The sequence below is a fragment of the Chelonia mydas genome, chromosome 14 (assembly GCF_015237465.2).
Source record: "Chelonia mydas isolate rCheMyd1 chromosome 14, rCheMyd1.pri.v2, whole genome shotgun sequence".
Taxonomy (NCBI): domain Eukaryota; kingdom Metazoa; phylum Chordata; order Testudines; family Cheloniidae; genus Chelonia; species Chelonia mydas.
Window position 1 is genome coordinate 28,056,972 of NC_051254.2, and position 23,056 is coordinate 28,080,027.

A 23,056-nucleotide genomic window follows, 5' to 3' on the forward strand; every position below is an offset into this window, starting at 1 on the left:
AGGAAACGAAACTTACCCTGTTACACTGTCTGCAGGGAGCCATGGCTGCAGCCGTGAATCCTTTGAAGAGCCTCCGAGAGGAAGCTACTTGCTCCATCTGTCTGAGTTTTTTTAAGGATCCAGTGTCCTTAGATTGCGGGCACAATTTCTGCCAAGCCTGCATCACCCAGTGCTGGGAGGGACCAAATACAGACACCTGCTGCCCTCAGTGCAGAGAGACCTTTCCCCAGAGGACCCTCAGGCCGAACAGACAACTGGGGAACTTTGTAGAAATAGCCAAGCAGCTGAGTTTCCAAACAGCGGCAGCAGCAGGAGGAGGAGATTTGTGCAAGGTGCACCAGGAGCCTTTCAAACTCTTCTGTAACCAGGACCAAATGCTCATCTGTGTGATCTGCAGGGAGTCCCAGGCTCACCGCGCTCACAGGGTGGTCCCCACAGAGGAGGCTGCCGGGGAGCACAAGGTAGGCCACAGCTGGGCCCGGGGCTGGGAGCGGAGCTGCCCCCCCCCCCAGTGCACCCCTATTTCCTGTACCTGTGTGTGGGTGGCACTCCCCTTCCCTCTGTGGGGGCCTGGCCCGGGCCCCCCATGGCCCCCCGAACTTTCCTCTGCACTCCACTAGGGGGGCACGCTCCGCAGTTTGGGGACCACGGGTCTAAACAGTCAAGGTGGACAAAGTGCAGGAGTGGGAGCGGAGGTACAAGGAGGCAAAGGCTGGGGATTCACAAAAGTACTTAGGTGCCTAAACCCCAGAGTGAGGTGCATAAATCTGGGGTTTAGGCACCTAAAATACCAGTTTTAGGCTCCACTGCAATCCCCAGAGCTACTGCCAAGCCCTGTAGGAGCCCAAACTCAGTTCTCTCAGTGCCTTGGTTTCTGCCTCTGGGCATGTGCACAGCTGCCCCTCTAGAGGCTTCTGGCTGCCTATTTCCTGCCAACCCATGAGCTGGGTGAGGACAAGTGTTCGCCTGCCTCTCTCCCCTGCAGGGCCTGATCTGCTGGGCACCCTCACAGACAAAGGAATGGGAGGGACAGAGAGGCACGGAAGGGGCAATGACTTGACCAAACTCACAAAACAGCTCAGTAGCAGAACCAGGAATTAAACCCTGGCCTCCCAATGCCCATCCTAGTTCTCTAGCCACTAGACAATACCGCCTCTCATCACTCCTGCAACGCACTGCTTTATAAGCGCATTATAAACCTCTGAGCACAGCTGAGTTTCGACAGCGCTGGTGCTTGGCGTAGTGCCCAGCTTGAGCATTTCCTATCTAATGACCGCTGGCAGCTTCCTGGAAGCAGTGGTAAGGTAACCTTGTCAGCAGCGTTCTCAGTGGGTTTGTTTCCTGCTACTTTCTGAAGCATAAGATGCACTGAAAGATTTCTGCTTAAAAAAAACAAGGTTAATCTGCTTAATTTTTTTCTCAAGGTAAAACCAGGATGACAAATTCCTGTTTTCCCTGGCTTGCTGAAGGCTGGTCACTTTGCTGCTTCTGAAGCAGAGCGGGGAGTCAGGGGAGGCACAGCCCTGCATGGCCCTGCCCACCCACAGGTGCCCTCTTTCTTCCCGCCAGTATGCTGCATCTCTTCCCCCCTGCCTGGGCTGAAGTTAGCGGGGGCCTGCCCTGCGGCCCAGGACTGCGGGCCGCTGGGGCCGGTGCTCATGCCACCCGGCGCTCCTGGGGCTGGGGACGCAGAGGGCTGCACTGCCTGGTGCTCTGGGGCCGAGGGGCTGGCTGTCACCGTGGGGGGCTCTGGTGGGGGTGGGAGGAGCGGGGCCTCAGGCTGAAGGGGCTGGACTGGCAGACAGCCTCCCCGAGCCAGTGATTCTCGTCCCGCCCATGCATACTTTGGAGTTTTGCTTTGGGTTTATGCGTCCATTTGAACCACAAACTCCATGCAGCATTCTAGGGCCCATGAAGCCCAAGTGGATTGGAACCTTAAAAAGCCTGTTGGACAGAGCAATCCCCTTGGGGCAGAATCCGCTGTGCTGTACGCCACTCTAGCTGTAAGGACGAAGTGGGCTGTATTAGTGCCACAATAAGATTAAAGGAAGAAAATGGCTGATTCCCAGGACCACGTTGAGTCTCAGTACTGGAGCACCTCGGAAGTGCTTCTTTTCCCCCATGCCAATATTTATGAACCTTGGAAGTGTGTTGTATTTTTAACCAGGAGTCCCTTTCTCCCAAGTGTTCATGAGGCTCCAGAGTTTAATATACACTTTTTTAAAAAGTGTTTTAAACAACTCTTACCAAAATTCCCTTCCCTGTAAGTTGCTCGGCTTTAACTCTCTGACATCCAGATCTCTTCATATACTGTTCCCTGTCATTGTATGGGAGCAGGACACTCTAGTCTACACTGCTGGAAAATGGATACAACTTCAACCCGTTGCCCTGCAGCACTTGGAGGATTTGCTGGAGGCAAAGGGCTGTCTGGACCAGGGGCTCTCAAACTGAGGGTTGGGACCCCTCAGGGGGTCATGAGGTTATTACCTGGGGGGTCACGAGCTGTTAGCCTCCACCCCAGACCCTTCTTTGCCTCCAGCATTAATAATTGTGTTAAATATATCAAAAAGTGTTTTTTTAATTTATAAGGGGGGTTCACACTCAGAGGCTTGCTCTGTGAAAGGGGTCACCAGTACAAAAGTTTGAGAACCACTGGTCTAGACAAAGTCCCTAATCCTCTACATCAAGTCTGGTGCCCCCAAGGCCTCTCTGTTCCCTGGCAGCATGACACATACAGCATAGAAGGAAAGCAAGCAGGGCTGACACTGGAGACTGAGATGCCCAGCTGCCATGAAATGAATGGAGCTGTGTTTTTAAATCCTTTGTGTGGCTCTGCAACACCTCACCTTGGGTGAATTACAGAATAAGATCCTCGGACCACATTTTCAAAAGCACCAACTGACTTTAGAGCCAAAGTCCCATTTTCAAAGGAGATTTAGGTCTGAATCCCCAAAGGGATTTGGGTGTTGTGATGCTCAGCATTGCAATACCTAACTTTTAGGCACCTAGAAAGTCACTAAGGACATAAGAACCGCTGCACTGGGTCAGAGCAAAGGTCCATCTAGCCTAGTATCCTGTCTTCTGATGGTGGCCAATGCCAGGTGCTTCTGAGGGAATGAACAGAACAGGACAATTATCAAATGATCCATCCATTGTCATCTGGTCCCAGCATCTGGCAGTCAGAGGCTTAGGGATCTCTGGAGCCTGGGGTTGCATCCCTGACCATCTTGGCTAATAGCTATTGATGGACCTATCCTCCATGAACTCATCTAATTCTTTTTTGAACCCACTTATACTTTTGGCCTTCACAACATGCCTGGCAATGTGTTCCATGGATTGATTGTGTGTTGTGTGAAGAAGTACTTCCTTTTGTTTGTTTTTTAAACCTGCTGCCTATTAATTTCCCCTGGTTCCTGGTATGTGAAGGGGTAAATAAACTTCCCTATTCGCTTTCTCTACACCATCCAAGATTTTATAGACCTTTCACATCTCCACCCTAACCCCAGTTGTCTCTTTTCCAAGCTGAACACTCCGTCTTTTTAATCTCTCCTCATATGGAGGCTGTTCCATACCCCTAATAATTTTTGTTCCTTTCGCTGTACGTTTTCCTATTCAAATATATCTTGTTTGAAATGGGGCCAATTGAACTGCATGATGTATTCAAGATGTACCATGGATTTATATAGTGTCTGTCTTCTTATCTGTCACTTTCCTAATGGTTATTAAAATTCTGTTAGCTGAACAGCTGTTTTCAGAGATGACTCCAAAATCTTTCATGAGTGGTAAGAGGTCCTTAGACCCCGTCATTTTATATGTATAGTTGGGATTATGATTTCCAATGTGCATTACTTTGCATTTATCAACAGTGAAATTCAGCTGCCACTTTGTTGCCCAGTCACCCATTCTTGTGAGATCCCTTTGTAACTGTCCGCAGTCTGCTTTGACTTCATTACCTTGAGTAATTTTGTATCGTCTGCAGACTTTGCCACCTCACTGTTTACCCCCTATTCCTGATCACTGATGACTATGTTAAACAGCACTGGTCCCAGTATAGATCCTTGGTAGACCCTGGTATTTACCTCTCCATTGTGAAAACTGACCATTTATTCTGATCCTTTGTGTCCTATATTTTGACCGGTTACTGATCCATGAGATAAACAGTCATGGGATAAGAGAGAAGGTTAATTTCCTTAAGAGACTTCAGTGTGGGACCTTGTCAAAGGCTTTCTGAAAGTCTAAGTACACTATATCCAGTGGATCATCCTTGTTGACACCCTCAGAATTCTAATAGATTGGTGAGGCAGGATTTCCTTTCACAAGAGCCGTGTTGATTCTTCCCCCAACAAATCATGTTCATCTGTGTCTGACAATTTTGTTCTTTACTATCGTTTCAACCAATTTCCCTGGTGCTGAAGTTAGGCTTTGTCTGCAATACAGCCTATGTCGCCCAAACTTACGTCACTCAGGGCTGTGAATATTTCACCTCCCTGAGTGACCTATGCATTCATGTGCACAGTGCTATGTCCGCAGGAAAGCTTCTCCCGCCACCATAGCTTCTGCCGCTCGTGGAGGTGGGTTTATTATGCTCCCGTCCGCATAGAGCGTCTCCACCACATGCCCTGCAGCGGCACAGATGTATGGGTACAGCTGCAGCACTGTACTTATCAACAAGCCCTTAGGCTTACTGGCCTGTAATTGACAGGATTACAACAGGAGATGGGGCTGAGAGGGGCTGGTGAGGGGAAGAGATTTGAACTGGAATCTCCCACCTCTCAAGAGGCAATTGTGACACTGCCATGAGCACCGTCTGTGGGACAGCCTGAGAGGGACATGAAATGTATATACATTGCGTCTGTGCGGCAGACTCCTCAGCTCCTGAGCCTCCCAAACATTGTTTTTCTTGCCTCAGGAACAAATTCAAACCCGACTGAACACCCTGAAGCAAGAGAGAGAAGAACTTCTGGAGTGGAAACAGGATGGAGAGAAGCAAAGCCAGGAATATCTGGTAGGTTCCCATTGTTATGGTCCAGCAGTTGCATCAATCAGACTTGGTATCTCTCTGTGTGGGGAGAGTGTCAAGCTTGCTCTATACTCAGCAGTGCCTGACTTAGCTATGGCTAAATCTACACGGCACAGCCCTGGGGGCAACCTGTAAGGTATGTGTAATGACACAGCACAGTGAAAAGTGGGCTGTGTCCACGCTGTGGTGTGTAGCTACAGGGGTGAATGAAAGGCTCCAGCAGGGGGAGGCAGCAGAGCGGCCGGAGCCTTTCCCCACTTCTGGAGCCTTTTCCTGGGGTGGGGAAAGGCTCCGGCGCTGGGGAAGCAGCGGGACACTGCAGTGTAGATGGGGGAGGCCCTGCTTGGAGGCGTATAGAGCCCTGTGTGTAGGGTTTATACCCAGAGGGTTCAGGCATATCGTGACTCTACTTGCTTAAGCCATGCCTCGCCATCTACACTGCTATTTATGCCCATGTTAGCAGGGGCATATAGTGTACGTCCTCTACACACCGCCATAACATCTGTGTAGTACAGATGTACCTCAAATCACTTTTTAATGTAACATCTTTATACTGGTGTAAGCTCCTGACCTGCAAACATTTTAAACCTAATTTAATTTGACTCTAGTGTGGTGTGTAGGGTTCACCTTGTCCAGTTAAACTGAGATAAAATGTGCTAACTAGGAGCGAGGTCGAGCTTAGATAGGGGTTAGCTGTGATGTATTAGGTAACCTCAAGCACTTTGCCTCTTGTAGACTCACCCTTTCAGGGTGTGATCCTGTTGGTCTTTGTTGTTCATCCCTCTGGGCTGATTCCTCCACTGGCTTCCAGTTTCAACTCTAAGCACTGATCTTATTCCCCACACATCAGTGGGTCCAAATCGAGCTACAAACAGTGATTTGAGGGGAGATTTTTTCAAAGGTACGTATGGTGATTAGGTGCCTAATTCACATTAACAGTCAATAGCACTTACAAAACAGCCACTGGGTACCTATCTCTGAAATCCTCCCCCTGAATCTCCATCTATAACCACCAGACACAACTGGTTTCCTCTGGACAATGTAATTAACAAAATTCCAGATGAAACATGTAAGAGCTGGAGAAAATGCATTTTGCACAGTATATGTTGTAACTGGTGTTTTGTGTGGGTAACCAGCAGAACTTTCCTTCCGTCTTCTCCACAACTCTCTGCGAATGTATTTCTGATTCTGAGTCAGACCCGCCCTCTTCCAACCTTTCTGCTATTGGAACAATCTAGATGATCAGCAGAATACTAAGCCACTCAGACCTGAAGACTCATCATTCTTGAGATATTGGGTGACATTTTCAAAAGTGCTTAAGTGATTTTGGAGCCTAAGGTTTACAATTTTGCAAGTGGTTAAGGGCCAGATTCTCACAGGTATTTAGGGGTTTAAAATGCAGAGAGAGGCCTAGTGAGATTTTTCAAAAGCAACTAAGTAGCACCTGACGTCCTCTGTAGTCAAGGCGTCTTAGGCACCTAAGTGATATTGAAAATCCCTCTAGGGGTTTATATGCCTCTTTAGACACCTAAATATCTTTTAAAAGCAGCTCCTTATACCTTTTTTTAAATGGGTTTCAGCTCCTGAATTATTTTGCTGTTTCTGAAAATTTACCCTCAGTTCTATTTTCAAAAGTCACTTTCAAGGAAACTTCAGCTCCTCAGCACCAAAAGTCACTTTGAAAATGGGAACTGGAGGCGTAAGTCCCCAAGACACCTGGGAACGTGTTAGTCTCAGCTGGCCTGAATGAACATCAGGCATGTTCTCCTGAAATCTCAACCGTGTGTTTGTAGCAGGGTGAAATGAAAAGAGGGCTCTAAGAACTGTTCCCAGACTCTCCCCATGGCCCTGATAGGCTGTCCAGCTTTCTCATTTGTGAGAACCGGACGCTGAACACGGGAACCTGCACCGTCTCATGCTCCACCTCTTTCCCTCGAGGCTGCGCCCCCCACTCCCAGGGCCGGTGGAAGGATGTTTTGCACCCTAGGCGAAACTTCCATTTTGCACCCCCCCTCTGCCCTGAGGCGCCCCCCCGCGGCAGCTCCCCGCTGCCCCTCCCCCGCCCTGATGCGCGGCCCCCCCCAGCCTCCCAGCAGCAGCTCCCCGTCTCCCCTCAGGGAGCCGTGCGGCAACTCCCCCCGTCCCCTCGGCCTGGGGAGCCGTGCGGCAGCTCCCCACCCCAGCTCACCTCTGCTCCGCCTTCTCCCTGAGCACGCTGCCGCCATTCCACTTCTCCCGCCTCCCAGGCTTGCGGCGCCAATCAGCTGTTTGGAGCCGCTAGCCTGGGAGAGAGAGAGGCAGCGCGGGGTGGTGTCAGGGGAGGAGGCGGAGCAGAGGTGAGCTGGGGCAGGGAGCGGTTCCCCTGCGCGGCGCTACTCCCCGCCCCACCCCCCGTTACTTGCTGCAGGCGGCCCTCCCCGCACCCCCCTGCCCCAGCTCACCTCCGCTCCCCCGCCTCCCCGGAGCCCACTTTTGGCCACCTAGTTTGCCTAGTGGTTGCACGGCCCTGCCTACTCCTCTTTCCCCCTCTCACTGTCGCTTGCTGCTCTCTCCACCTCCCTCCGCCTGCCAGCTGAGCAGGGCTCTAGCGGTGTGGTGGAGGTGATTGGGGCGGGGGAGGGAGAGCCACGCTCTGGGGGTAGAGGGGTGATTGGGGCAGGACAGGGGAGCTGCCCGTACTTTTCTCCCCCCGGAGCCATACCTGAGTGCTCCTGCAGGTTCCCAGCAGCAGCTGCTGCTCTTCCCCACCCCCTGGTGGTGGAAGCCAGTTACTGTGGGTAACCCGACTTCTAACCTCCAGTCAGCAGTGCTGACCGGACACTGCCAGGTTCCCTTTTTGACTGGACTTTCTGGTTGAAAACTGGACATCTGGCAACCCTAGTCCCTGATCTGTCCTTTCCCTGTTTGTCTCTTCATTACAGGGAAAGATAGAAGCTGAGAGGCAGAAGATTGTGTCTGAATTTGAGCAACTGCGGCAGTTGTTGGAGGAACAAGAGCAACTCCTGCTGGCCCAGCTGGAAGAGTTGGACAAGGAAATTGTGAAGATACAGGATGAAAATGTCACCAAACTGTCTGAGGAGATTTCCCGTCTCAGTGACTTGATCAGTGAGATAGAAGAGAAGTGTCAGCAGCCAACAAGTGAATTCCTGCAGGTGAGACAGTTAGAGACACCCAGATCCCTGCCCAGGGAAGGGAGAGATTCTGATTGATTAACTTCGGAGTTTACTAAGTTCTTGGAGAGCTCCCACTCCACAATGGAGACTGTCAGTGTGTCCTTTAGCAAAGCGAGGGAAAACAAAATGTGACATTTCTAATATTTCCAGTGTGGAAACAGCTTTGCTGTTTTAAAGGCAGACATCTCAGGCCTTTTTGATACATCCTATATAAGCCCCTTCGTTTTCAGTTTAAACCAATTTTTACCAAAAAATGTCTGGGTTTTACAAAAAAGTATTATTCAGTTTTTTCTGATTTTCATCCTACTTTCGTATCATTCAAATATATATAAAAAACTTGTTTTATTAAGAAAATACAATACATTGCATGAGATCTCTGTATTCCGATAATACATTAGTCTGAGTGTATATGCAAAGCTGCCTGCTGAAGTAAGAACGTATTGTTCTGGAAGATGCACACAATAAACCAACAGGCGCACGTAGAATCATAGAATATCAGGGTTGGAAGGGACCTCAGGAGGTCGTCTAGTCCAACCCCCTGCTCAAAGCAGGACCAATCCCCAATTTTTGCCCCAGATCCCTAAATGGCCCCCTCAAGGAATGAACTCACAACCCTGGGTTTAGCAGGCCAATGCTCAAACCACTGAGCATGCAAGCTCTGAAGTGCGTGTGCGTCTGAACCTACTGATAAATCTCACGCCCACCACGTACACATTTCAAACTGTTAGCAGACAATGGGTTAAGGATTTGATGCACTAAAATGGGAAGAAAATGAAAATCTATATCAGAATACATTTCAGAACACAAGGAAGTATTCAAAAGGGTTAAAGAAACAAAAATAGGAGAAAAGGATGAAGTTGAATGTATGCGCTGCAAATGGTGTGGCCCAATTATCGAATGTGAATATTTATAGGCTAATCGTTCTAAGCAAAGCTTTTGATACGGTCTCCCACAGCATTCTTGCCAGCAAGTTCAAGAAGTATGGGCTGGATGAATGGACTATAAGGTGGATAGAAAGCTGACTAGATTGTCGGGCTCAAAAGGTAGTGATCGATGGCTCCATGTCTAGTTGACAGCCAGTATCAAGCAGAGTGCCCCAAGGGTCGGTCCTGGGGCCGGTTTTGTTCAATAACTTCACTAATGATCTGGCGGATGGCGTGGACTGCATCCTCAGCAATTATACCTGCAGATGACACTAAACTGGGAGGAGGAGTAGATACGCTGGAAGGTAGGGATAGGATACAGAGGGACCTAGACAAATTAGAGGATTGGGCCAAAAGAAATCTGATGAGGTTCAACAAGGACAAGTGCAGAGTCCTGCACTTAGGATGGAAGAATCCCATGCACTTCTACAGACTAGGGACCGAATGGCTATACTGCAGTTCTGCAGAAGAGGACCTAGGGGTTACAGTGGACGAGAAGCTGGATACGAGTCAACGGCGTGCCCTTGTTGCGAAGAAGTCTAACGGCATTTTGGGCTGTATAAGTAGGGGCATTGGCAGCAGATTGAGGGACGTGATCATTCCCATCTATTCAGCATTGGTGAGACCTCATCTGGAGTACTGTGTCCTTGTAGTGTGAGGGCCAAAACTGAAGGATGTGGAAAAATTGGAAAGAGTCCAGCGGAGGGCAACAAAAATGATTGGGGGGCTGGAGCACATGACTTATGAGGAGAGGCTGAGGGAACTGGGATTGTTTAGTCTGCAGAAGAGAAGAATGGGGGAGGATTTTTGATAGCTGCTTTCAACTACCTGAAAGGGGGTTCCAAAGAATCATAAAATCATAGAATATCAGGGTTGGAAGGGACCTCAGGAGGTCATCTAGTCCAACCCCCTGCTCAAAGCAGGACCAATCCCCAATTAAATCATCCCAGCCAGGGCTTTGTCAAGCCTGACCTTAAAAACTTCTAAGGAAGGAGATTCTACCACCTCCCTAGGTAACGCATTCCAGCGTTTCACCACCCTCCTAGTGAAAAAGTTTTCCTAATATCCAACCTAAACCTCCCCCACTGCAACTTGAGACCATTACTCCTTGTCCTGTCCTCTTCTACCACTGAGAATAGTCTAGAACCATCCTCTCTGGAACCACCTCTCAGGTAGTTGAAAGCAGCTATCTGCTGCTGAGGATGGATCTAGACTGTTCTCGATGGTTCCAGATGACAGAACAAGGAGTAATGGTCTCAAGTTGCAGTGGGGGAAGTTTAGGTTGGATATAGGGAAAAAAATTTCACTAGGAGGGTGGTGAAGCACTGGAATGGGTTACCTAGGGAGGTGGTGGAATCTCCTTCCTGAGAGGTTTTTAAGGTCAGACTTGACAAAGCCCTGGCTGGGATGATTTAGTTGGGGATTGGTCCTGCTTTGAGCAGGGGGTTGGACTAGATGACCTCCTGAGGTCCCTTCCAACCCTGATATTCTATGATTCTACACCAGTAAACTGTTTGTTCAGATGAAACGTTTTATTTGGGGATTACAGATATATTGTTTTCTTAAACTCAGGGGGGGCATTGTGCTTTGAGTTCTGTTTTAGTACTGCAGAAAACCACAGGGATGAGCAGAATTCAAAGCATTAATCTACTGAATACTTTTTCTCCCTGTCTTTCCATCCACCAAAACAAACCCTGATATTTACCCAGAAAACTTAATAGTTTTCTGCACTGATTTCACCTGTTTTTATTGTGGTAATAAACACTGATAAAATCCCAGGAAAAATTAACTAAAATAAAAACTGAAAATGAAGGGCCCTAACGATATGAAAGCAATAAAAGGCACAACTCCACTTTCTAGAAAGTGGGAGATTAGGAAAGCAAAGTTCTTAATAGGCCCTGCAAAGAAATGGGAATGAATCCAGCTTCCAGAATTGCTGAGCAGAATTGCATACATGGAGCTTTTAGACTGAGAAAGGCAAATGCTCTGGACACAGCAGTTGCATGTGGCAGTCAGGGATTCATGTGTCTGATCAGTCTGTTTGAGCAAATGCCATTGGCCCAGGCAAAATAGAATTTAGAAGGAGAAAACCCACAATCACGGTGTGTGCTTAGGGGTCCCATTCCATCGAAATCTGTGAATGGACTTTTGAAGTTGCTAACTGCAGAGAACTGGATCTTGAGCTCAAGTAGGGATGGCAAAGCAAGTCCCCTGCAGAGCAGGAGCGATCCCCATCTTGTGGCACGTGGGACTGAACTCTCTTTCTCTTTTCTAGGACATCAAAAGCACCTGGAGCAGGTACGTGACTCCTTCCCACTCCCCCTCACACGTCGTGATGCTAGAAGGGGATTGTCCCCCAAGGGTCATATTTTGCAGGGCATTTAGTCACCTGAGACGTAGCTAGGCACTTGGTGGGGTTTTCCAAAGCAGCTAAGCGAGTTAGGCACCTCCCATTGTGGTCAATGGCAGTTGGGAGCCTGACTTGGTTAGGTGCTTTTGAAAATCCCAGGAGGCATCTTTAAAAATCAGGCCTTAAGTGACTTGCCCAAGGTCATGCAGGGAGGCTGTGGCAGAGCAGGAGCGGACCGTAGGTTTCCAGAGTCCTACAGCAACCCCTTAACCACTGGAGCATCCTTTCCCATGAGATTAGGCCCTTCTCTCTGAGGGGCAGCCTGGGGACCCCTTACTCTCTTTAACTGCCATTGGAGGATCTAGGCATTTAAAAACTCCAGTGAGGAGATGAATTGTCTCACCAGTGGGAGTTGGAGGCTCTCATTGAGCCCACAAGAGAGTAGCCTCTGGTAGCTCATTCTCAAGAAAGAAAAGATTTAGGGTGTTTCCCCCTTCCCCCCAAGGTGTGAGAAGGTGAAGTTCGAGAAACCAATGGCTGTGCCACAGGATGTGAGCGAGAGAGTTGGCATCTCTTCCCAAAGAAATGTTTGTCTACAGGAGGCTCTGAAGAAATTCAAAGGTAACTTAACAGTTATTTGGGCTCATGATATGGTGATGGCACATTGAGATGTTCCTCTGACTGTGGAAGGAGATGGACTCTGGGCTATTAGTTCTCAGCTCGTCCCAGCTAGACGTCTTTGTGGGTGGGATGGGGAGGGCTCAGGGCTGATGCCAGTTCGCCAGGCCTCCACTTGGATTGTCTCAGACCCAACCATGGGTGTCAAAATTGGCCACTCAGAATTTCAGAGAGACACAATCACCAGATGTTTTAGAAAATGTTGAATTTAACCTCCATGGCTGGGATTTTCCAAGGGACCTAAGGGATTTAGGCCCCATCTCTCTCTGACTGTCAATGGGAATTGGCCACCACGTGGCCTCAGCCCTTCTGAAAATCCCAGAATCTGTACCTCAAGTTCCTCCATCTTGAAAAAGGAGGAAATAATGGCCAACCTACCTTGTTGTGCTAATTAGTGAATGCCGCCGAGTGCTTTGAGATCGTTGGAGTAAGGCAGGAGATGGAGAGGTGCAAGATATATTTTGGACGATGATTTCACTTTAGTTTGGTCTCACTGGAAAGGTCTCCCCATTCCAATCTGCCTCTCGTTCTATGGTCTTTTCCTTTGGGCTGTCTCTCAGAATTACAGCACGGTTCCATGCCATGCTGCGACAGCCGTGTCAGCCCCAGGATATTAGATAGGGTGGGGGAGGTCATAGCTTTTATTGGACCAACTCCTGCTGGGGAGAGACAAACTTCTGAGCTACACGGACCTGAAGAAGAGCTCTGAGTAAGCTCCAAAGCTTGTCTCTCTCAATCACGGTTACATTAATTAGCAGTAGGAATGTCACCAGAGTCAAGACAACATGAAATCACCTCTCTTCCAGTCCTTCCTTTCTCTTGAGACCCAGCCCTATGAACTGAGCTCAAATGCAGAGAGAAAGGGTATGGGCTAGATTCACAAAAGGACTTGGGGTGGGCGGGGTCTACTTGCCATTTTAGGCACCTAAATCCCAGAATCAGACTACACTGGGATTCACAAAGACCCCCACTCAGCTGCAACCAAACCTTGTAGGTGCCTAAAATCACTCATCACTTCTATTTTTGCGGTAAAAGTCCCCTAGGCACCTATGTTTCTGCTTCTGTGCATGCACTCTGCAGTTCCAGTCCAGCTGCCAAGACACCTAAGCCCCAGAGAGATACATGAACTGGGGAAAGAAAGGGGTTCCTCCTCCTAACTCACCTACAGGGCCCCAATCTGAGATGCCTGCTCTGAGCACACTTACTGACTCAGGCCTTATATGCGAACTTACCCAAAAGAACCAGGCTCTAGGGAAAGAGGAGCTCCCTTATAATGTATAGCTCTGTGATTAGGGTACTGACCTGGGATGTGGGAGATCCCCAGTTCAAATCCTCTGTCCCCCCGAGGGGAAGAAGGGATTCCAACAGGGGTCTGATATAGGCTTCTCTGTTGCCCCTTTTGAATCTGATCCACTGTGGATAAATAATTGAGCAGCGGGACAGGCTTCTGGGTCTCTCACGTCCCAGGAGCGTGCTCTAACCACCTGAGACGTTCTCATGATTTCTCTCTGCCTCTGGCCCAATGAATTATTGATTATCCCCAGTGGAACCTCTCCCACAGGAGAGCATGTGGGCACCCCGCATCAGACAATCCTGCAGCCCAGAGATTAGGGCGCTCCTTGAGAGGTGGTAGATCCCATTTCAAATCCCTGCTCCCTCTGCAGCACAGGGTTGACTTGAACTAGGGGTCTCCCAAAGGCCAGCTGAGTGCTCTAACCACTGGGCTAAAAGTTATGAGCGAGGTGGGTTTCCTTCCCCCGCCACAGGCTTCTTACAAAAAAATGGCACAGGTGCCGGACATCAAGAGAGGGCTCGCAGCTGAGAATCCCACACTGAGGGAGGCGCCTACGGTGCTGCCCAGATTCGGTCGCCGAACTCCCTGAGAGGGCCGGGGCTTAGCACACCCCCACACCTTGGCATTTCCCGCTGGCTGGCTTAAGCAGGGAGTCGCCTAGCATGCTGGCTTTTATGAAGCTCATTCCAAGGCGCAACTCTCTCCCCATTCATGGTGCAGATTGCCCGGGTGTCTGACTCTGGTTTTGTAAATCACAGTGACTTTCTAGGTGTCTAAGTGTTGGGTGTTGTGATGCTAAGCGTCAGCTTGCCTAAGTTTGTTTGTGAATCCAGCCCCGTTTTCATGAGGCTGTTTTCCCACAAGAAAGGGGGAAATCACCTCTCCTCTGATCTTTTCTTCCTCTAGAGACCCTACCCTATCAACTGAACTTTCTGATCTCAAAGGCAGAGAAAGAAGGTAAGTGAATCTACAACAATTATTAATTAAAATCTCAGGATTAATTTTTTAGAAGACACTTCTGAATTCAAACGAGAGGTTTCCACCAATACAGAGCCATGGATTCCAAGGTTAGAAGGAACCATTATATCATAACGGCCAGACTGGGTCAGACCAAAGGTCCATCTAGCCCAGTATCCTGTCTTTCGACAGTGGACAATGCCAGGTGCCCCAGAGGGAATGAACAGAACAGGGAATCATCCAGCCCATCGCCCATTCCCATTTATGTGCACGTTCATACATCACTACTATTTACAATTGGAAAGTAGGGTACGTTTTTTTAGGTCCAATAATCAGCCTTTAGGGCACACTCAGGTCACATTTTTCTGCTTCTCTCGGCAATTATAAGGACTAGAAATTTTGCTCTATTTTTATTTTTTATATGAAAGACAAGCTTCACTGCTGGAAAACATCATTAACACAGAGTGCAGGTTGACCATCAGTGCCTTGTACTCTCCCAGAACGTGAAAGGAACCCTATTTCAACCTCTGAAAACTGGGAAATAAAGAGTTAAGGAAGCGTCTCCCACCAGTTCCTGTGCTATACTTCCCTCTCACCCTAGCGTCAGGAGCATGGACTCATGTGCTGGGCTCCATCCATCCCCAGCTGGTGGAAGGTCCCTTGGTGGGAGACCATGCTAAGGCCAGCACTGACCCAGGCAGAGAATCAGGACTGCAGCGGCAGTCAAAAAAGCAAACAGAATGTTGGGAATCGTTAGGAAAGGGATGGATAATAAGACAGAAAATATCATATTGCCTGTATATAAATCCCTGGTACGCCCACATCTTGAATACTGCGAGCAGATGTGGTTGCCCTATCTCAAAAAAGATATATTGGAAAAGGTTCAGAAAAGGGCAACAAAAACTATTAGGGGCATGGAACAGCTGCCATATGAGGAGAGATTAATGAGATTGGGACTTTTCAGCTTGGAAAAGGGACGACTAAGGGGGGATGTGATAGAGGTCTATAAAATCATGACGAGTGTGGAGAAAGTAAATAAGGAAGTGTTTACTTCTTCTCATAACATAAAAACGAGGGGTTACCAAATGAAATTTCAGAGTAGCAGCCATGTTAGTCTGTATCCGCAAAAAGAAAAGGAGTACTTTTAGCACCTTAGAGACTAACAAATTTATTTGAGCGTAAGCTACAGTTCACTTTGAGCTGTAGCTTATGCTCAAATAAATTTGTTAGTCTCTAAGGTGCTAAAAGTACTCCTTTTTCTTTTTTCAAATTAAATTAATAGGCGACAGGTTTAAAACAAACAAAAGGAAGTATTTCTTCATACAATGCACAGTCAACCTGTGGAACTCCTTGCCAGAGGATGTTGTGAAGGCCAAGACTATAACAGGGTTCAAAAAAGAACTAGATAAATTCATGAAGGATCAGTCCATGAATGACTATTAGCCAGGATAGGCAGGGATGGTGTCCCTAGCCTCTGTTTGCCAGAAGCTGGGAATGGGCAACAGGGGCTGGATCACTGGATGATGGCCTGTTCTGTTCATTCCCTCTGAAGCACCTGGCACTGGCCGCTGTCGGAAGACAGGACACGAATAGCCAGTGATGGATAAATTCATGGAAGATAGGTCCATCAGTTCAAGGAGTATTGTCTCTCCCTGGGGGCTGGTGCTCCCTGTGGTACTGGGAACTGTCCCTTTAAGTGGTTTGGCTTCCCAGACAGGAAGGAGGAGCATAGCAGAAGCTCTGTGATACAGAACCCTGGATAAAGAGGGTTTCATTCAAACATCATGCTCCCAGCAGGATTACTGAACACCACACTTGCAACCGTGTTGTGTCCCCATCCTTGCCCCATGAGCACCACTGCAGGCTGGGGAAGGGGTTCTCTTCGGATCTCATAGTTACCTATCTGGCCCCCCACAACAGCATCTGAATACCTGGCATCTTTTATGCCCATTTGAGAAAAAGGGAAGCTGGACTGCAGAGAGAGGAAGGGACATGCCTGAGGTCACACAGCATGTCAGTAGCAGAGTGAGGAATAGAGCCCAGGAGTCCTGGCTTCTAACCTCTAGACCATGCTCCCTCCCCAAAATGAGTGTAGTGCATTGGATGACTGTTACACATCCCTTGGGTGTGGACATTTAGTGCCACCGAGAAGTCGAATTCCCAGTTCACCAGAGAGCCCAGTGTCTCTCCAGCAGGGCTGCTCGCTACTTTCTCCTGGTCCAAGTGGGTGGAGGGGTTCTCGCCCCATGTGCTGTACTCTTGGGCTGGGGACTTTCCACCAGGAGATGGGGGAGGAATAGGGCAGTATGGAAATGCATGAAAAGCTGAAGCTGGTGTCCCTGTTAACGTCCTCTGTCTGCTGCCTCCCCTGCTCTGTTCTGTTGCTGGATGTGGAGCACCCCCAGCAAGGGCGAGGGATCGGGGGAGGAGACCGAGATCCCCTCTGCCACGGATCCACAGGATTCGTGCTGCAGCCCCCGCTTTGGAACAGTCTCTGGGAGGAGCCCCTTCGATGGGCCAGACCACCAACATCAGCCCCCTCTTCCTCCAGGGTAAGCCACGTGGCTTCACCCACGCCTTAGGCTGGACCTCTGGGCCTTCAGCTCTCCTGCCTGAGCTGTGCTCAGTGCGTCCAGCTGAGACAGACCCCTGCGGGAGCCCTCTGTGATCTTAGGGAGCAACACAGCTCTGCAAGCTCCTGCAGTGACACTCAGCCCCCGCTGTCACTGTCAAGCCCCTGGGGTTATTAGTCCCCTGCTCTGCACCACAGCACAGGAAGACCTTGGTTAGCTCAGAGAAATGAAGGTTACAGTATAGTCCATTCTGGGGAGCCAGTGCCCAGCCCCGCAGTGCAAACCCCGTGGTTCAAGCTCTGTCTCCCTGTCCATCTGATCTGCTTTCTCAGACTCCCAGGTGTGCCCCCCACCATAGGTGCCGATTCTGTAGGTGCTCCGGGGCTGGAGCACCCATGGAAAAAAAATAGTGGGTGCTCAGCACCCCCAGCAGCCCCGTGGAACAAATCCTCCCCTTCCTCCCCTCCCACCCGCTGGTGGCCCTGCCAATCAGCTCCTTCCCCTCCCTCCCAGTGCCTCCTACCCACCGCGATCAACTGTTCGGGCAGGGGGAGGAGCAGGGGCAGGAAGAGGCGGGGTAGGGTGGAGACTTGGGGGAAGGGGTGGAGTGAGGGTGGGGCCTGGGGCAGAGCGAGGGTCAAGCACCCCCCAGGAAGTCAGCTCCTCTTCCCCCCTACTGCTTCCTGCAGCCAACACGTAACTTCCGCTTCACCCCTCCCCCTCCTCTAGTCCTTTGTTCCCGAGCCGGGGCGATGCAGCTCAGCCACAGAGGCGGGGAAGGCCGTAGGTCTCCGGGTTGCTGATCGTTATGTTTCTATGTCCGGGCAATTGGATTTGCCATTGTCTGCTGAGGACTTCAGGCCCCAGACAGTGATGTGGGCAGCTTAGCCTGCCCTGAGAGCAAACACCCCCGTTTCACCCACTGGGTAACAACGCTGCATATTGGGAAACTGTGGCACACATAGGCTTCATAAAAAAATCCCAGTGTCTGACACCCTCCTAACAATACCTCCTTGATGCCTGGCGGGAACGACGGGGAGTTTCCTGCTCAGCTTCCGCCAACAGGCAGCTCCCCAGGACTGACACTCAGGGCCTGCCCCAGCCAGCCTGGGGCTACTGGGGAGCATGAGAAATGGTCCTAGCCTCCCCCAGGGCTGAGCTCTGCCCATAAGGGTCTGTCTGCATGGCAGAGTGAACCCTGGGGCTCAGCACCCAGGTTAGCCTGGGCTGGGTGCAAGGAACCATGCTGCTGAGCCTGACCTCACTTACTGGGTCCTCACGGGTGCTGCTGTGGCTCTAGGACTCTGGGAGCACATCCCCTGGCTGACCAGCTATTCTGAGTTTCTTTCCCAGTGATTCGTGGGGTACCCAGTCTCTCTTTCACGGGGGAATTGGGGGAAGGCACTGGAGGGCTATTTTCCCTCAGGTCAAGCTGGCAGGGGCATTCGGGGGGAGGCTTTTCACCTTCCTCTGCAGCATGTGGATGCGGGTGACGTGCCAGGATTATCTGGGGGTATCTCACCGAATCATTTCCCTGTGTTGCGGGGGCCTCGGGCACTGGTGACCCTCGGTGCCTCCTCTTCTCTGCCTGTGGCACATCATAGCACAGTCGGCTGTAGGCTGTCATGCTTTGGGCTAATGTTGGTTGTTGGGTTAGGTGGGTGCTGGGTGGGGTTGGTGGCCTGTGATATATGGGGGTCAGATTAGATGACCTGATGGTCCCTTCTGGCCTCAGACTCTCTGACTCTCAGCACTGGAGTGGTTTAGCCTGCACAGAGGTGCCGACTTTCCCAGTTCCCAGGGGGGTGCTTGACCCTTGCTTCAGCCCCGGAGCACCCACGGAGTCAATGCCTATGCTGGGTGGAAAGCACCCCTGAACTCAGATGAGGTGTTTATGCACCTGGACAGGAAGGGCATTAGAGTTAGCAGCCGAGTAAGCGCCTGGGTTAACTCTGCAGTGAGGACAGACCTTAACACTCTCCTCCTGTCTCTCTCTCCCCTCGTGCAGTGCAGGCCACTCCGGATCCAGACCTGGGAATTCCCTGTTCCGTCGTGTCCACAGATAAGAGTGTGATACAGAAATACCAAAACATGGGATATGTAGGGACACAGAACAGGTTTCACCCTGCTGCCTGTGTGCTGGGCTATAAGGGCTTCACCTCAGGGAGATGTTACTGGCAAGTGGAGGTGGGGAACAAACGTAATTGGGTTTTGGGCATTGCCAAAGAGTCTGTGATACATAAGGGAGCGAAAAGCCGTACACCAGAGAAGGGGATCTGGGCTTTGCAGAGTACAGGGAATGGGTACTCGGCCCTCACCTCCCCTGAGACTGCTCTGGCCCTACCTTGTAGCCCCAGTAACATTGGGGTTTATCTGGATTATGAAGGGGAGAAAGTTACATTTTATAACGTTACATCTTCTGGCAGAGAGCCAATCTTTACTTTCACATCTTCTTTCACTGGGAAGATCATCCCCTTCTTTGGGAGCCGGCGTGTAGAATTTCTGCAAAAAGAAAAGGATTACTTGTGGCACCTTAGAGACTAACCAATTTATTTGAGCATAAGCTTTCGTGAGCTACAGCTGTACTCCACAAGTACTCCTTTTCTTTTTGCGAATACAGACTAACACGGCTGTTACTCTGAAACCTAGAATTTCTGAGTTCACGGGAAAGCATACCGTTTAGTGGTCACTGTCCTACATATCGTTAATCCCTGTGACAGAGGAGTAGGGATCACTCAATATGAGATATCTAAAGTGGAGCAAAGACATAGGTAATATATAAATTACAGCTATCACACTTTGCCATTCTAATCACAGTCTGGTCAGCCTCAAGCATTCAAAAACTGTCAGGCCCCCCAAAATCATGAGATTGGCTTAAACATCTTTTTAAATATTGTGTTATTTTCTTTGCCTTCTGGTTTTTCAGCTTTTGGGGTGTTCTTGTTTCCAGTTTTCAATCTTTGCTACACAAACGTGAAGGCTGGAAATGTATCTGTAGTATAATCTGAGGTTGCCTTGCAATCTATCTACTCCTGCTGCTGGGACTTTAAGAAAAACACCAAGTGCTGCGAGACTCACAATAAAATGATGAGAGAGGACAAGACTGACTTGCTTAGCATTATACTGGTGACAGGAGTTTCTCGACCCTCTTACATGCCTGTCTCTGTAACTCTGTGATCCTCCAGGCACACAAAAACTGGCCAACCAGCAGCCACCAGGAGCCACTCCCAGGGTCACAGCAGAGCCTGCCTGTCTTAGGGCAGGTCTACACTTAAAATACTGCAGCAGAACAAATGCACCGGTGCTGCTCCGCCGCTGTAATGCTTAAGTGAAGATGCTCCTATGCCGACAGGAGAGCTTCTCCCATCAGTGTAGTTAATCCACCTCTGAGAGAGGCGGTAGCTATGTCCAGGGGAGAAGCTCTCCCGTCAACGTACCGCTGTCTACACCAGGAGTTCAGTCAGTACGACTGTGTTCACTGAGGGGTGTGGATTTTTCACAGCCCTGAGCGATATAGTTCTACCAATGGAAGTTTATAGTGTAGACCTGGCCTAAGTTCTGACTCACTTCGGGTCATCCATCAAAGTCCTCTGCTCTTTACTTGTGAATATGAAAACCATAGTGGTGTTTCCCTCTCCCTCCAATTCCCTAGCTCAATGCTCCTATTTTGCTCTGTTTAGGTATTTGAATGCTGTAGATTCAGATGAGTAAATTCACAGAATAAAGTTTATTTCTATCTTCTGGTCTTGGACTTTGTCACAAGGGTACTAGATCTGTACGGCTCTGCCCTGAAAGGCTAGACAGACCCACCAGCAAATGCCTTGAAGGGGCTTGAAGAAAAGCAGCTGGGTAACTTTAAGCGAGAGCTCTAAAAGCAAAATTTGAGGAAAGAATAAATAAAATCAAAGAATCAAGCGATGCTTTCCCTGGGCAAGAAAAGAAGCAACAGCATCCTCGCTGTGAAAGAAATCTGTTGGCAACTTCCAGCTGCCGAGGAACAGAAGGAAACTGGCAATAAAGTAGCCAGCTCACATTATCAACTGCAGTAATATTATGGGCTGGCACCTGGCCGCACCATGGTGCTGCAGCAGCGTTTCTTTCCCAAATCAAATTATCCCTTTTTCTTTAAATTCACATTCGCAGTCTGAGTGGCTAGAAACCTGATCCACCACCTGAGGGCAGAGGGAAGGGTCAGGGGTACAAATCTGGAGTCATTTGGTCAAGGGGTGTTTGAGATGCAGCCCCTCCCAACACAAGCTGTTTCCAAAACTGAGCTAGGCCTGGAATACCAGCAGAATCCTGGCCAGAGCTGGGTGAGGGAGAGTTCCAGCACACCCTGGAGCTGGCCCGGGGCTGGAAGGCAGAAGAACTCAATCTCTTCTGTGGCGGTTTCTCAGCAGTTTGTCTTGGCTGAAGCATCGCACCCTGGGGGAGGTACCTGTGCTTTGCAGATGTGGTAAGAGGCTGTAGAAGGTGAACTCAGGATATGTCTACACTACGAAATTAGGTCGAATTTATAGAAGTCGGTTTTTTAGAAATCGTTTTTATATATTCGAGTGTGTGTGTCCCCACAGAAAATGCTCTAAGTGCATTAACTCGGCGGAGTGCTTCCACAGTACCGAGGCAAGAGTTGACTTCCGGAGCGTTGCACTGTGGGTAGCTAGCCCACAGTTCCCGCAGTCTCCGCTGCCCATTGGAATTCTGGGTTGAGATCCCAATGCCTGATGGGGCTAAAACATTGTCGCGGGTGGTTCTGGGTACATATCATCAGGCCCCCGTTCCCTCCCTCCGTGAAAGCAGCAGCAGACAATCGTTTCGCGCCTTTTTTCTTGAGTTACCTGTGCAGACGCCATACCACGGCAAGCATGGAGCCCGCTCAGGTAACCGTCACCGTATGTCTCCTGTGTGCTAGCAGACGTGGTACTGCATTGCTACACAGCAGCATCAACCCATTGCCTTGTGGCAGCAGATGGTACAGTAGGACTGGTAGCCGTCATTGTCATGTCTGAGGTGCTCCTGGTCGCCTCTGTGAGGTCGATCAGGAGCGCCTGGGCAGACATGGGTGCAGGGACTAAATTTGGAGTGACTTGACCAGGTCATTCTCTTTAGTCATGCAGTCAGTCCTATTGAACCATCTTATGGTGAGCAGGCAGGCGATACGGATTGCTAGCAGTCCTACTGTACCATCTTCTGCCAGGAAGGCAAGAGATGAGGATGGCTAGCAGTCCTACTGCACCGTCTTGTGCCGAGCAGCCATGAGATGTGGATGGCTTGCAGTCCTTCTGCACCATCTGCTGACAGCCAAAGATGTAAAAGATAGATGGAGTGGATCAAAACAAGAAATAGACCAGATTTGTTTTGTACTCATTTGCTTTCCCCCCTCCCCCGTCTAGGGGACTCATTCCTCTAGGTCACACTGCAGTCACTCACAGAAAAGGTGCAGCAAGGTGAATCTAGCCATGTATCAATCAGAGGCCAGGCTAACCTCCTTGTTCCAATAAGAACAATTACTTAGGTGCACCATTTCTTATTGGAACCCTCCGTGAAGTCCTGCCTGAAATACTCCTTGATGTAAAGCCACCCCCTTTGTTGATTTTAATTCCCTGTAAGCCATGTCGTCAGTCGCCCCTCCCTCCGTCAGAGCAACGGCAGACAATCGTTCCGCGCCTTTTTTCAGTGCGGACGCCATACCAAGGCAAGCATGGAGGCCGCTCAGCTCACTTTGGCAGTTAGGAGCACATTAAACACCACACGCATTATCCAGCAGTATATGCAGCACCAGAACCTGGCAGAGCGATACCGGGCGAGGAGGCGACGTCAGCGCGGTCACGTGAGTGATCAGGACATGGACACAGATTTCTCTGAAAGCATGGTCCCTGCCAATGCATGCATCATGGTGCTAATGGGGCAGGTTCATGCTGTGGAACGCCGATTCTGGGCTCAGGAAACAAGCACAGACTGGTGGGACCGCATCGTGTTGCAGGTCTGGGACGATTTCCAGTGGCTGCGAAACTTTCACATGCGTAAGGGCTCTTTCATGGAACTTTGTGACTTGCTTTCCCCTGCCCTGAAGCGCATGAATACCAAG

The 23,056-nt window shown here is 49.7% G+C and overlaps 1 protein-coding gene across 2 annotated transcripts; it reads left to right on the top strand.

Annotated features, from left to right (window-relative positions):
- On the top strand, window positions 1-20,711 carry LOC119567674 (zinc finger protein RFP-like). 2 transcript variants are annotated; one of them, XM_043528762.1, is made up of 8 exons: window positions 1-461; window positions 4,910-5,005; window positions 7,942-8,172; window positions 11,392-11,414; window positions 11,972-12,087; window positions 14,345-14,395; window positions 16,792-16,947; window positions 18,977-20,711. In XM_043528762.1, exons 1-8 carry the CDS (start codon window positions 42-44, stop codon window positions 19,510-19,512), a joined length of 1,629 nt encoding a protein of 542 aa, XP_043384697.1. In that variant the 5' UTR covers window positions 1-41; the 3' UTR covers window positions 19,513-20,711. The 2 variants fall into 2 exon arrangements, with proteins under 2 accessions (XP_043384697.1, XP_037770405.1); XM_037914477.2 differs by lacking the exon at window positions 16,792-16,947.
- The last annotated feature ends 2,345 nt before the right edge of the window (window positions 20,712-23,056 follow it).